This window comes from Gobius niger (genome assembly GCF_951799975.1).
Source record: "Gobius niger genome assembly, chromosome: 6".
NCBI lineage: Eukaryota > Metazoa > Chordata > Actinopteri > Gobiiformes > Gobiidae > Gobius > Gobius niger.
Genome location: NC_136857.1, coordinates 26,106,684 through 26,121,636, shown reverse-complemented (window position 1 = coordinate 26,121,636; position 14,953 = coordinate 26,106,684). Strand labels below are relative to the sequence as shown.

General features: G+C 41.2%; 1 protein-coding gene across 2 annotated transcripts in view; it reads right to left on the bottom strand.

The window, feature by feature from the left end:
* The window catches only part of xkr7b (XK, Kell blood group complex subunit-related family, member 7b), a 110,186-nt gene that overhangs the window by 35,924 nt on the left and 59,309 nt on the right, over positions 1–14,953 (bottom strand). For both annotated transcript variants that reach the window (XR_013792952.1, XM_079558030.1), the window contains exons 2-3: positions 4,398–4,603; positions 3,410–3,629 (exon numbers count right to left, since the gene is read on the bottom strand). Coding sequence is in view for 1 of the 2 variants with exons in the window: in XM_079558030.1 (XP_079414156.1) it covers positions 3,410–3,629; positions 4,398–4,603 (426 nt within the window). In the remaining variant the exon portion in view is untranslated. The remainder of the gene's footprint in view (positions 1–3,409; positions 3,630–4,397; positions 4,604–14,953) is intronic.

Here is a 14,953-nt window from a genome sequence, read left to right as displayed (position 1 = left end):
CGAATGATCCTGGAGCTGGGCTGGTGCAATGTGATTTGGGCAGCTCCAACGGCTGCCCCCACGACCTGGCAATGGACAAGTGGAAGAAAATGGATGGATGGATGGATGGATGGATGTCTGACTAGGAGTTACCTTATTCGGGTGATGCCAACCCCATTATGATTTTATCTCAAACAGGGTATTTTATTCTTTTATCCTTTCCTTTAATTATACAACTTCTTAATGAAATACCTACTATTTACCTACAAAGACATTTGAAAAATAATTCTGCACAACCTAAAGTTTTTACAACCAGCCTTGGTAATTTTGCACTATAACTTTGAATATTTTGTGTCTGAAACATGTCTCGAGGTATACAAAATATTAATGTAGTTATGCCATTCCTTCTCCCTGGTATTCTTGTAGCCAGTACAGCAGTGCAGAAAAACACAAATTAGACTTCGAAAACGTTAGCTTCTGTCAAACATACAAATCTGCACAAATAAGAAAGTTTGACCATGGACAGGAATACAACAAGTTTGGTGAAAGTGTTTAGACAAAGAGGAGCTTTATGGATCTCTCTGTACGATGTGTTCTTGATTGTGGGCAGTCATTTTGAGAGAAGAAGAGGCCGACAAAACAAAGTATGCGGGACGACTGAAACGTTCGTATTTGGAACTGAGTCCACGCCCATTTCCGCCAGCTCTTCTGGGGGGGATCCCAAAGCGGCACCAGGCCAGCTCAGAGACAATGACTACTGTATGTTTACATGCAGTCAATAACCCTTTCATAGCTGGAACATTAGCAATACGGCCATGTAAATATAGGCAAAAAATCCGGATATGCTCATATTCCAGTTGTTAAAACCCTAAACATGATTCCTTTTCTAAGTCTTGGTATTTTGAGTACAGGAAGTACTTGTATGCACTGTCTGGTGCGCAGCCCACCCGGAAATACACAAGAAGCAGAGCTAAACGTGGCGAAACCCAGACGCAGCACAGCACCACTCTTTTGGAGCGAGGAGGAAACCGACTACTTTATTAGCGTGGTGAAAGACATGAGTGAAGTATTTTTTTGTTGTTGGAACATTATCACATTATTTGCATATTCTCCGTGCCCGTGCGTCGCAGTTTGGATATCCCAATTGATTACAATGACCATGTATACAGGAGTAACTCTGTCTGCTCAGGCATGTAAACAGGTTATTCCAAATGTTTCAGAAACCAGAATATTGACCTTAACCTGAATATTCATGGCATGTAAACTCAGTCTTCCTCAGGTCCAAGGAAATGATAGTAACACAATTTAAATTACTTATGAAATGTTCTTATGTCTCATGTATGCTTTTTTATGCATTTGACAGCTATCTCAAAGACCAACTTACATTTTGTTGTTGTCCGATTACGGTAAATTGATGCAAAACAACTTATTAAAATGTTTGCTTGGCTTCAGGTCCGACATGAGCTGTAAATCAACTCCTTCCCTTTAAAGCCCCTGAGCGCGAACTGGGCGGGTGGATTTTTATTTTAGCTTGGGCAAAAATCTCAAACGTTGAAATCATATAATTTAGGCCCTTTAAAGAAATTGTACACCTTTGACTCCTGTTATCCTTCAGCAACATTTTCACAGTTACTCCCTTGATTCGTGAGGTTCGGAGCAGGTTTTAGTTTGAGGCACCACAGCGCCGCGTCACAGCTCCTCGCTCTCACAGCTCCTCACTCTCACAGCTCCTCTCTGCTGAGACGCGGCTAAAAATAGCAGACCATTGGAATATTACCAGTGTTTGCAAACATTATTATTCTGCGGGCGGTAATAAACGACTGCTTTACACGGTGGATTTGTTTATTTCATTTGCAAAGGTTAAATAAACTTGTGCTTACACGACTATTAAATTGTCAGAAGAAAGGATACTGCCTAGTGGACTAGAAAATAGTCTTTAAACAATGAACAGATGCTCGCTAATACTAATGAGTAATACGTTCACTGCATGACAAAAATAATGAGATGCTTATCTAAGTAGAACTGTTGGCTGTGTATGTCTTACATTCCCTATATCTTTTGCTCTATTCTAAATAGAGATTGGAGATTGGAAGTAATGAAGGCCTAAGACTTCCACTTTTGTAAAATCATAACACTTTGACAACTTGCATATTCTGATATTCTTTAACACCGTTCATAATGCAATATGTCCATTATGCTGTTACAATTCACAATTGTCCTATATTTCTTTATCTTTTGAGTATGGCATCCAGGTTACAATTCTATATGTTATGCTAAGTAAAAGCAACATATAATACTGAAGGACTTTTCATTAACTAGATAAAATAGTATTACTTTTACATGTACTTCCGTATCTATGATTAAGTCTTTGGGATATTTTTTGTAACAAGTTTCCCTCAATCAATGTAATGCTCTTCAAGTAGCCCTAGGCTTGGAAAAGGTTGGTGACTCCTGCTATAGGCTTGTGAAATATCCCTGCAGAATGAAGGAGAAAAGTAATAATAATTTGTTATATTTTATAGAATTGAAGTTATTCAAAGTTACAGATTTTAACAAATCATATGAAGATATGGCAGGTTTTATACTGGATGCCATTTCTGTTGCATTCTGTTATGAATTTGGTGATTTGTGTGCCTGTGTTTATATTATGTAAAACAACTTTATTTGACAAAAATACCAGCAATACCAAATTATACTCTTTGCGGGGAGACACTACAGGCAAAACTAATTTTTTTTTCAGGTTTTGGGCCAAATTGGTCTCTGAACATACAAACTTTCACCTGGAAACAAAAAATATACCTAATCTTCACAATAAATTGTTTAAATATTGCACTGATTCAACGTTTCCCAATAGATTTCTCAAAATGCATTTTCCTCTCATTGTGGCGACAGTATCCCGACGTCAGCAGCACCAAAAGACTTAAAATGTTCCAGCATTGGACTGAAAAATATTTTGAAGAGTTCTTCAGAGGGATTTTTTAATATCTAATTCTTAGCCTGATGAATTGATGTCAAACAAGATATCCAAAATCCCCTCTGAGAAAGTCTTGGTAACTTATTTATCAATGAAATAAAACCATAAATTTGAATGTAGCTTAATCTGTTATTCAGATTTCGTTGCCGAAAAGATGGGACATTTTGGGCATTTTTAGGCATAAAACACATTGTTTTTACATGAAAACATAACATGACAGAACATTTGCAATATGTTTTTTTCTCACGTTTATGCCAGTAATATACAGCAAAAGTTTCAAACTGATATCTGTAAATGAAAAAAAAAAAAAATTCCCTTTCACCTGCAGTGTCTCACCTCAAAGGGACACAGGGCAAGGCTGTCCTATCTCACCTCTTCTATTTACAAACATATTTAAACAATTCCCTCTCCTTTAATCCACACCAACTAATGTTTTTGCATATATGTATTTCTTACCAGTGGCTAACGATGAAAATGCCAAAGTAGAGCTGGAAGACGGAGGCGAAGAGCGCAAAGGCAACAGTCCGGGCGCCAATTGTGAAGAAGTGCCACAGCATCTGAGCGATCACCGCTTTGTACGACATGGGCAGCTTATCATCCCGCGAATCCCTGAGCACCTTCTGATAAGACGCAATCATCCAGGCCAGAGAAACCAGGGAGGCCGAGGCCGACAGACCTGCAATGGGACAATGTGAGACAATGGTTAGAAATAGGATTTTAAAGTTTTTAGGAGTCTTTTTGTCAATGAATGGAAACATGCTTTTGTGTTCAGAACAGTGAGTTAGCGCTCTTTAATAAAAGTTGAATTAATAAACGTTAAAGAAAGTTATCTATGTCCCCTTTGTAAATTAAAGGACTATTATGATAAAGCGAAAGGGCCATGGATTACTTCCTTTCTTTTTGTTATTGTTGTAATAAAACCTTGCTGAAAGTTGTAATTTGTTCATATAGAAGTTCCTGCCAGTGAAGAATTGTGATGTTTGGAGCTACAGTAGAATCGAGTTTGTCCATTCTTCCTTTCTCTTCCCAGTTGCTGTTTTGAAAACAGGATAAATCTGGAAGCCATGCTGCATAACATTTCAGCCAACGGAATAAATACAAGCTTTTTTTCCTTGTAGATCGTTTTTACTGGTGAAAAATACGTTTTACTTTTACGCTTTACTTTTACGTTTTACGCTTTACTTTGGCTACAGGTTGTTAAAAATGAGCTTTTAATATGCGCAACTATTTCCAAATGTTTAATTTAATAACTCCTCTTGGCGTTATAGGTGTCTAGCTGATCATTGGTAGTTTGTTTGGTGTTGGTCAATTTACAACAAGTTTGTTTCTGTAACATATAACCTGGAATGTTCCACAGTGTTGCTTTAAGTGGCTTTATGTCGATTTTCCTTTCCATTGAATCCATTTCCACAAGTTTAAAGTCTGATTGTTAGTTCTGTTGTACCTTGCAGTGGCAGGACGCCGTTGCCGTGGATCATGATGCTGAGCTGCAGGACCAGTTGGGGGGCTGACTTGAGGAAGGCCTCCAGGAGGCGGAGCATGGTGATGTCGGCGCTCTCGAACATCAACCTCCAGTGGAGGTGCCGCCGCGGCCTGCTGCTGTTACTGTGCCATCGGCTCTGTGCGCCCAGGTACAGCGTGTGGATGTATCTGAAACAGGGAAAGAGAAGGATGGTCACTACATACGCATATGATTTTGTATTGTGTATTTTTAAGGTGTTGTTTGTAGGACGTGCTCTTAATGGATTATATGAGGACGAAAGCACAAGTTTGACTATATCTCAACATTCCATTCATCATTTGAAAGCCAAGAGTCAGTCCCTCAGTAACTGAGCTTAAACTATACAGGAGGCTACACAAGCACTGAATGGGACTTGGCCTGCGGATTGTGCTGGGACTTGTGCTGCGAGAGTGCTTTCTGATTGGATAATTGTTTAAAAAAACAAAAAACACACTCAACCTTTAAGTTTTGTTGTCATATTTATGGACCTAATGGAATTCCAGCCTAATACTCTAATCAAGCCTTTCCCAAAGTCTGGAAACTGACTCCCTTATTGATTTGCAAAAGCCCACGGGGGCCCCCAATGATAATCACTTTGCTCTATTCAAAAGCTTAATATCATATATAAAATAACAAATAACTATGACTTGAGACATAGATACTGATGTAAAACCATTCATATACTTTTTTCAATGATATTGTTTTGTAGAGAAGTTTATGGGGCTTGCTAAAAGTGCCTATATATACACTTTCATTTTGAAGAATAATGAAGAAATGTGATTTGGTTTTGTTCGTCCCATGTAATGTAGTGTGCATTTATAAAGCCTTAAGTGAAAACGTGAAACAGTAGAACCGCATACAACAGTTTGTGAAACATTGGCCTCTTTTAGGTTCTCTCTTCTAAATGAAAGGATGACTTTTGAACGCTGTCCAAGACATGTATACTGTATAGAGTTCATGGTAGAAATAGTGCAGTGGGACAGAGAGCTTGCAGAAAGACGGGATGCACGTTTCCAGCACTTCTGCATCCCCAAGCACATTTTAAACCCGGGCGTAAAAATAACTGGCAGCGCAGCACATACGTCAGCATATATATGACGACTATCTCCGCCAACATGTGGACGTGCACAGAAATAGTCTCACCTTCAACACATACACACGATTTTCACCGATCAAAAGCACATATGCCTTTTAAAGCTTGTTCTGTAACCTAAGGAAAAATGTAAGATTGCTATTTTTCCTAGTAAATTTATCAATGTATAGACACTGACAGCAAACCAGATCAGTTCAGTTTCATTTTCGCTTTTTATGAGGAAACAGTTGGCGCAAAAAAACATGTAAATCAAAGCAACAATAACACAATATAAAAGCGAGAAAAAACAACAAAAAAACGTCAACTGGGGTTCTATAGATAGATAGTAAGGCCCAGCCCCCCTTTTTCTTTTGGCAGAGAAATGGCGTGGAAGAGCGATGGCCGTCGAAGCAGGGAGGAGCAGTGACAAAGGACCAGGCTGGAGAAGGGGACCGGTATGGATTTGATAGATCGGAGGCTGCAGGGGCGAGGCGAAAACAGAACAAGGAGGGGGAAGCTTGAAATTGGGTGTAGTGAGGAAAAAAAACATACAACAACTGGAAATGATGGCACATGTGGCACATCTTATATGAATAAATACCGGAAGTTTTGGTGCATGTGAACATTTGTGTTTCACACAACAGTATCGACGTGGAAACAAACTTCAAGAGGGAAGACTGTTTCCAAGCACTTTGTTAAGGATGTTTGTGCTGGCAACCATAGAAATGATCTGCTTTTTTTTAATGGCCGTACAAGTCATCACGCAAATATTACTCGTTAATGGACATTTTTAACTTCTTTGGACACCTCAGCCTTAGGGTTTCTTGTTGTATAAGTTTTGAAATCTGATGAATTTTGACTGGTGCTTGGCGATTGGAGATACTGTAGTAGTGTTTGTGTAAACATGGTTAGAACAAGTTTGATGAAGGTGTCTGGAATCCCCCCAGGCGAGACGCTTTAACCACTTAGCCCTCACCTGGACCGAGCACATTTTCTCTAGACGAAAAAACCCCCAAATGTACTAAGAAATGGAAAAAGTGGCAAAAACGGACAAAAGAGCAACAAAAAAATGATTCAAAAAAGCTATGGAAGAAAGGGGCAAAAATTGACAAAAAAGCCACAACAGAGAAACAAAGAAGTTACAAAAATGTGGCACAAATACAGCAAGAAAAAACAGGGGAGGAAATGAAAAAAAAAAGGAGAGTGTTACGGCCCCAGGCCTCCAGGCTCCCTCCTTTTTGTATATTTTTGTTTGTGTGGCCTAAACCTGTCCTTTCCCTCCATGAAAACCTGGCTGTGAGAGCTCTGGCCTGCGATTTGAGGGCTTGTTTCAGGCTTGGTTCTGGTTGGCTGCTCGTTCTTGGTCCTGATTGGTGCGGTATCGGAACACCTGGTCCCCAATCAACCACCTGCTGCAGCCACGCCTATAAAAGGCCACACCCAAGAACATTGAGGGCTGCTGGTCTTTGTGGCCAGTATGCCATTTTGTGTCTGTGTACCTTTTGTTCTTTAAACTTGTGTGTGTCCAGGGACACTCGTGTTATGTTGTGTCACTTTTTGGAACGTTCACTTAACTTTTTTTTGTTACTTCCTTTTAACTAGCTGAGCCGGGTCGTAACAGGGAGGATATGAGGAAGAAGATCAGTTTTGTTGGTCTTAGCTTTCAATTGTGGCGATACACTGGCCTGCAGCTCTCTAGTCAACAAACTTCAGACTAGATATGAGTTGGGATATTACTTTGTGATACAATCAAAAGCATAAAATCACTCATCCACTGTGCCGTATATAGTATTGGACCTTTAAAGTCCTTATGCATGCATAATTGTTACTTATAAACATTATTGTGGATACCTCAGCTTTGATATTTTATGATTTATAACTTGAGATAATGTCTAAATGGAAAAAAATAGAACACTTTAGGATTAAGAACTGTGTTAGTCTCATAGACTGTAAATTAAGAATGGACTAATTATAGTCTTCTTCTTCCTGAAGCCGAAGGGAAATGAGACCGAAAGTTCCTTGCTGTAATGACCTTTCCATTGAAACTTTTTTCCCCTCTTTAAGTCATTATTGAACACTGGCTTGTCTTTCTTACTTCCACATGTTTGTCTAAACACTGACATCATCCTATATTTTCCCTATTCTGGCTGCAAAAAACCAGCTAATAGCTAGCATGAACAGGCTTCAGTTAGCCTGCTCTGAACGTCCATCACAATTCAGTCTATGGCTGGTCTTTATCTCGAATTAGCCTGGAGAGCCACCTGCAGGCAGCAATGGGAATGACATGAAACAAAACAGTGTACGCTACAAGCTTTCATTTTAGGCCAATGGTGTGGCAATGAATCAATGCCGACCCAGATAAACACAGAGTACAGTACGCGATTAAGGGCTTTAAAATTACACAGGGAAGTCTTATTCAGTCGTAATCAGCGTACGTTCTGCAGCGGAAATACACACAGTAAACAAAGCAAAAATACTACTCCAGGTTTGTTTTTTGCCAAGGGGACAATGGTTAAAAGCTCCATGAAAACACAAACAAAAAACGTACATTTTCCGAGTTGCGTCCCCTTTAACATTTGCTTATTTAGTTACACACCATTCCCCACTCTATATGCTGCAGGTCTAGCCTGGGCAGGAGGGTTAGGCGTTAAACTGTTGAGTTGTTCCGTCTAAACAGCGCAGGAGATGTCTGAGTGATGGTTGTAGGGGAGCACATGAATGAGGTCTTCTTTCGGAGCGGGGAGCTGAGCCATCAACAGCGACCTACTTTCTGCTGCTCTCACAAACTCCGAGTGAGAGGCAGATTAAGAGAGAGTGACGGAGGAGGAGAGGGAGAATGGAGAAGATTAGAATGGGGGAAAAAAACAAATGGAGGGAAAGGATTCAACCCAGATTCACCAACAACAGTGTGACTCAGGGCTGTCGTGACCTGCAGTGTTTAAATTGATTATATTCTATAAGGCTCTTTTTATTTTCTCCCATTTAGGTGACTGGTTCTGAGATATTTATCACTTGATCACTGCTAACCTCGCGGCAAGAGTAACTAATGCAGTGCCAAAGGTTGTTCTTTATGAGCTTAAAATGTATTCGTTCCAAAGGGCTGGACGCAATAACTTTTTGTAATGTTTTGTATTACCAATCTTGGCAACTAATCAGAATTCCCGGTGCCATGACTCTGACCGATGAGACAAGCTTTCCTGCGAACCCGGCTTGTCGGGTCGTCCAAGACGTCCAAGAGTTTCTACTCGTGGCAGAGTGTTCGCCCACAAATCAGATGGATGGTGGTTTGAGTCCAACTTTGACAGAAACATAGTGCTGTCTTTGGCAACCCTCTCAGTATTTAGTCTTTTGGATGAAAAAGCTTTTAGTTTTAGTCACATTTTAGCAGTGATGGGCAAAAAACCTAGCGCTCCGGAAATTGCTTCGTAGCACTGCGCCGGAGCCTGTTCCGGTAACAGCTGGTTACAGCGCTTTTCCACCTTCATCAGCGCAAAGCGCTTTACAGCAAGGAACCACAAGCCCATTCACTCTCCAATGTGAGCAGACACTGGAGGCAAGGTGGGCGAAGTGTCTTGCAAAAGGACACAACGCCAGCGGGCACCTTCAGGAGCTGGGATATGAACCCCCGACCTTCCGCTCTACCAACTGCCCCACTGTCGGCTGAGTCGGCCCCGCCCACTGGAGCTTGTGAACCACAGACCCACGTTCCCAAGAACCTCTGATTTATCGGCCTATGATTGATCTGATCATTCAGACATCCATATCAGGCTGCAAATAATAAAATCGCCACATGCCTGTTGATACTTCTCTTGCAAAAGATTGTGTTGGCCAATGGCCGCTGGCTGCCCTGTTTTTTGACCACGAACGTGGGGGCCGCCATTGCTCCGCCATTGCTGTAGTGCCTCCATATCGCCACTAGGCCCCCATTGGAAAGCATTGGAGTTTAGACACCTTAAAAACAACTTTAATGCCTGGTTTCAATTTTTTCAACACTAGACTAGGCTAGATATTCCTCCTGAGATAACACTGGGTTAATCGCAATATATGAAACCAGGCTGGTTTTCGTAATATGAATTTTTGAAATCTTGTACTTAATGAGGGTCGGACTGTTAGCATTGGAGCAGCGCGAGCTACACGTCACGCAAGGGCCGAGTCTAAGGTGAAAATCCCACCCGTATGTCCTTTTTAGGAACATGCTTCGTCAGAGCTGGGGAGGGGGAGTCTGTAAATCCGCCATGACTTCCCCCACGGCCGTGGTCATTACGGTAAACGGGGAGGAGTGAGCAGAAGACGTCCATTTTTTTTACAGTCTATGGTGTTGGCGCTTCAGTCTTGTTTATGAGAAGTCGCAATAAAAGGTTTGTCCACAAGAGGTCAGTGTTCAAACGGAATGAAACAGCACAGAGACTTCGAATCTTCCGGGACTTTTTTTGCCAGGAAAGTGTTACAAGGCATTTCCAAAAGCTCAAGTTTACGTCTGATTTTAGTCTATTTCTTGCAAAAAAGAAGGAATTAATTAGCTTTTTTCAACAAATGAATATAGGTGGATAAGTAGTGAGAAGAAGTATTGGAAATGTAGATGAAGGTTGACCGGTTGTACTCAGCTTTTGACAGACAGACAGACCGCACAATAGGTAAAAGAACATTTTCGTCTTGTCAACGTAAACTCATTAACGTCCCGTCATGTTTAAGTCGCCAAAGAGATTCATAGCTCGTCATCGTTACGTTATCGTAATGATATCGCTATAGCCTTCGATGACGGAAACAGCACTCCAAATTACCTGCCATTATATCAGCAACCGAATCGGAAACATTTCAAATTATCTGTCTTCATCTAAAGAGGAAAGATTATGGCTTTGGCACTTTTCTACATGGAATTTGGTCGGAACCACCAAATCCAAATTCCTCAAAGCCGCATATCTCTCTTTCTCTCTCGCTCCCTGTGCGTTCGGCGTGCGAGCAGATAGGAAGATCAGATAGAAGCCTGCGGAGCGCCCAGTGTTAATTGGGAACGTGACGCGGCCGATGTTATCTCCAGCGAACGGCTGTGGGCTGATCCTGGATCTGCCGTGTCCTCGTTCTCACAAGTACACATTGTGTCTGTCAATCACGGGGGAGGAGACACCAAGGGGAAAACCAGGAAAGAGGGACTAGAGGACAGAATTTGCCCGCGATAGGATGAAACCAGGTTCTTCATGTGAACTTTGCAATAAGAAATCAAACACCAAGCACGAGGAAAGTCAAGTCTAATGAAGGCCTATAGCGAAGGTCAAACACAAGACTTAACCAGATGGTGCTAAAATAGGGCTATATGAAGATGCTTTACTCATTTTGAAAGCCCATAAACCACTACCGCACCTGCGCTGAGCTGTTCTGCATTCAAACTCTCTTTATCATGGTATCATTGATTTGTTGACATGCGGTTGGGTAAAAACGGTGGCTTGCACTTTTTATATCTTTTATCACAGGGAATTGTCGACGCTGCTTGTGGTCTTTACTCATCGAGTCCATTTTCCATGCAAACGTCGATGCAAAAATTGAAAAGATAAATGATGAAATATCAATGGTTACAGTGCAGCCTCCGAAAGAAATCAAAACGCATTCAAATCAATCAGTGCTGATGGCTCACATTAGCCCTGCGCAGTGCAGATTCGGGACGCTAGGGAAAGAATCCGCAAAAAGTCTATTATTGCCAGACGCCGCAGCACTCTGATCAAGCCCAGGGAATGTACAGGGAGTCAGACAAAGGAGAGAATCCGCTGAATTTCCCAATATAATCGGCTGCAAATTTGCGTTTAATGTAGATAAGTATGTTATCTTAAGTTCGAGAGCAGGACCACACATTATGTTTGATATTTATATAGAACTGAATGATTTGAAGTGTTTGACAGAGGATAATCCGAGCCTGGGAATATCCACGCTGCTGTGTGCGCTCAAATCATTTCGAACTGCACAACTGCCTGGGGACCATGGCCGAAATTTTTGCATGGATCTGGGAACCAATTACAGAACAAGGAAGAACGGCAAGACAGTGACGCGCTATTCGATATACGGAAGCTTGTTGTTTGTCTACGGATTAAAAAAAAGAAAAGTTTTGTTTATTTACGGATCCAACATGACAGCAACAACTCCATATTTTGATCAAGCTTTAGACCATGTTCAAAATAGTTCCGCTTGAAAGTTTAGAGCGGGTATGTCACACGTCATCTGATACGATGATGTGATTGGCTATGGCTACGTGCAGACGCATGATAGACATTCGTAGCGCCCAATAAACGCCCAATTTTGTCTGCCGATCCATGAACAAAAGCTTAACACTGTATAAATCCTATACAACTGAAATAAAATGTGAAAAACATTGTTTTCTTGCCAGATGTGACATGAGGTCAGTCACAATGATCAAAGAGTCATGAAAAAACTTGAGATAGATCCAAACAGTATGAAGGAAATAATGTTTCCCATTGGATTACACTGCGTTCCAAATAATTGTGCAAATTGTATTTCTGTGTCATAAAGGTAAAAAAATGTTTTTCAATGAAACTCATGGACTGTGTTGTGTCTCAGGGCTCTTTGAATCACTGACATCATCTCAGACATGATTATTTGTCAGTTAAGCCCCGTTAAGGGAAAAACTACTGAAAAGGACATTCCACATTATTAAGCAAACCATCATTTTCAAACAATATGGGAAAGAAAAGGATCTCTTCGCTGATGAAAAGTGTGAAATAGTTGAATGCCTTGGACTATGAAAACCTTTGATTTTTAAAGAAAGATTAAGCGTAATCATCGTACTGATAAGAGATTTGTGGTTGATTCAGAGCACACATGGGTTTGTGCAAATAAAGGCACAATATGGACGGTTTCTGCCAGACAAATACATCAGATTAAGAGAACAGATGCTCCAAACCAGCATACAGGTATTTGAAGCTGCTCGTGCCTCTGGAGTCCCCGAAACATCAAGGTGTAGGACGCTCCAGAGGCTGCAGTTGTGCATAAACCTTTTATCCGGCCTCCCCTAAACTGTTACTTGAATGCTCATGAACAAAAACGGCTGGCTCAGGTGGCTCAGAAATACATGAAGACTCATTTTCAAACAGTCAGGTTCACTGATTAGTGCCGTGTTACCCTGGATGGTCAGATGGATGGAGTAGTGGATGGTCGGTCAATGGCCACAAAGTCCCAACAAGGCTGGCCCCGCCCCTTTAGCCTCCCTGAAAGTGAAAAAAATGATCTGACTTTCTTCTAAGATACAAAAAGAGAAGCCACGCTTTCAACACACCATGTCATGCTGTAAAGAATACCTCTGCATTATTGGCTGCTATTGGCATAAAAGGAGAGAAACTCATGATGTGGACCCCCTCCTCCCCTGACTTCAACCCTATTGAGAATCTTTGGAGCCGCAAGCAAAACATCTATGAGGGTGGGAGGCAGTTTTTTATCCAAACAGCAGCTCTCGGAGGCTATTCTGACATCCTGCAAAGAAATCCAAGCAGAAACTCTCCAAAAACTAACAATTTTAATGGATTTAAGAATTTTGAAACTGCTATCAAAAAGTAACTTGACCTGTCAAAGATGTTTTTGATTGAAATTGCTTTTGATTTCAGTAAATATGACCTCCTAATGCTGCAAAAACAACAAATGACAATTTTCAGTTAATTACAACTTTTGAAATGTATTGAATAATGCATAATAATTTGGAACAGTAGATTTTTGCTGTATCCGAATGTGCACACTATTCCCTATATAGTGCACTATATAGTGCTCACGCCATTTTGTAGGGGTGTCCGAATGTTCAGAGAGAAAAAAGTAGTGCACTCGAAATTTCCCACAATGCATCTCGAAAAGTAGTGAGCATCAATGGTCACTTAACGGGTCAATATAGACCACAATGCATTGCGAGAGTCGGAGAAGAGCCTGACAGCGACAGGTCTTTGAACTAAACAACACGACTGAAGTAAATCAGCTGTTTCAGTCGTGTGTTGCGTATTTGTCAAGAATAAATGACCTAGATATAAACGGTTACGGTGAAAAGATGCTAACCTTTAGCTTGCGCTGATAAATGACCAACATTGTCCTCTCAAATAATCCAAGCCATTCAGGTAAATCCATGTGAAGTAAAAGCGTATCTAACTCGTATTAATCCATAAATATTCCACTGTCTCATGAGTCTGGTTGGTCTTTATCGCAGAAATACATTATTCCCGGAGTTTCGCAAACTTTTAGCAGATGTAGTCACTCAATCTGCTGGCGCTTCGGACACCTGCCTGTGACCTACTTTTGGCACGTCTCTGAGCTAACGTTGGGGTGATTATTTTTTTTTCCTTTTTTTGTGATGATAGTAACGCCTGTAAAAGTGCCAAAAGAGTCGTTCTGTTTCATAAAATAAACGTTGTAACAATAAATAAATTCAGATAAAAAAAATCTGCAGCCGCAAGGCGCATGACGTCACGCAGCGCAGAGAAAGTCGTGGACTTGTGTCCGAATCGCAAACAGAATCAGTGACTATATAGTCGACTATATAGTGCGGGCCTATGTAGTGAATGTGGGGTTAGGGAATAGTGTGGACATTCGGATACAGCCTTTGAGTTATTTATTATATTTATTTTTGCATAAAATACTGTTATCACTGGGAGAGGTGTACATTGCACTGGGTTAGAAGGGCCAGTCACAAGATGGCCGCCAAAATTGTCATTTGTTCCAACGTATTACTATGGCAACAATTGTATCTTTGATTGAGATGCTGGGTTTATAGTGTTTTGCTGTTCAGCGTGTGTTATCCGCTCCGTGTGTGCAGTTCTGGACGGTAAAGGTCATATCTTCAGTGCAATTTTGACCAAAGAATGGAGTGTTTTCTGAATTTGGAAAGAAAATCACGTGCTGCGTTCATGAAAATGTGAGCTATATGTGTTATCATCAATCGAGAAAGACCATACAAAGTACTTCCATAATTTCAAACTATAAAATGAATCTGACTTGGATGATCATTTTATCGCTAATTTTGCTACACACGTGTTAAAGTGAATGGGCTTGTAATAAAAGGGCAGACAAAGGTTGGGCGGGGCGCGAGGAGGGAGTGCGATCCGTAGCTGAGTGATAAAGGTGCTGGGATTTATGGTTAGGAGACGAGGTAATGAAGGGAGAAAGGAGAGGTAATGGACGGAGGTGTGCACAGAGGAGCGGGGATCAATCACTGTTTATGGGGCCGGCGGATTCAGGAAGGGGGAGAGAGAGGAGAGGGGGGAGGGAAGGAGAGGCAGAGGAGAAAGAGTGAGAGAGAGGAGATACAGGGATGAGTGATTGAGGAGCGGGAAAGTTAGAGAGGAGACGAAGGAAGGAGATGTTTGCAACGCAAGTGACCACTGCATTTGGAAATGATCTTTAAGTGAGACGATGCAGGTGAATGAGGAAAAAAAATAACATTTAGAGA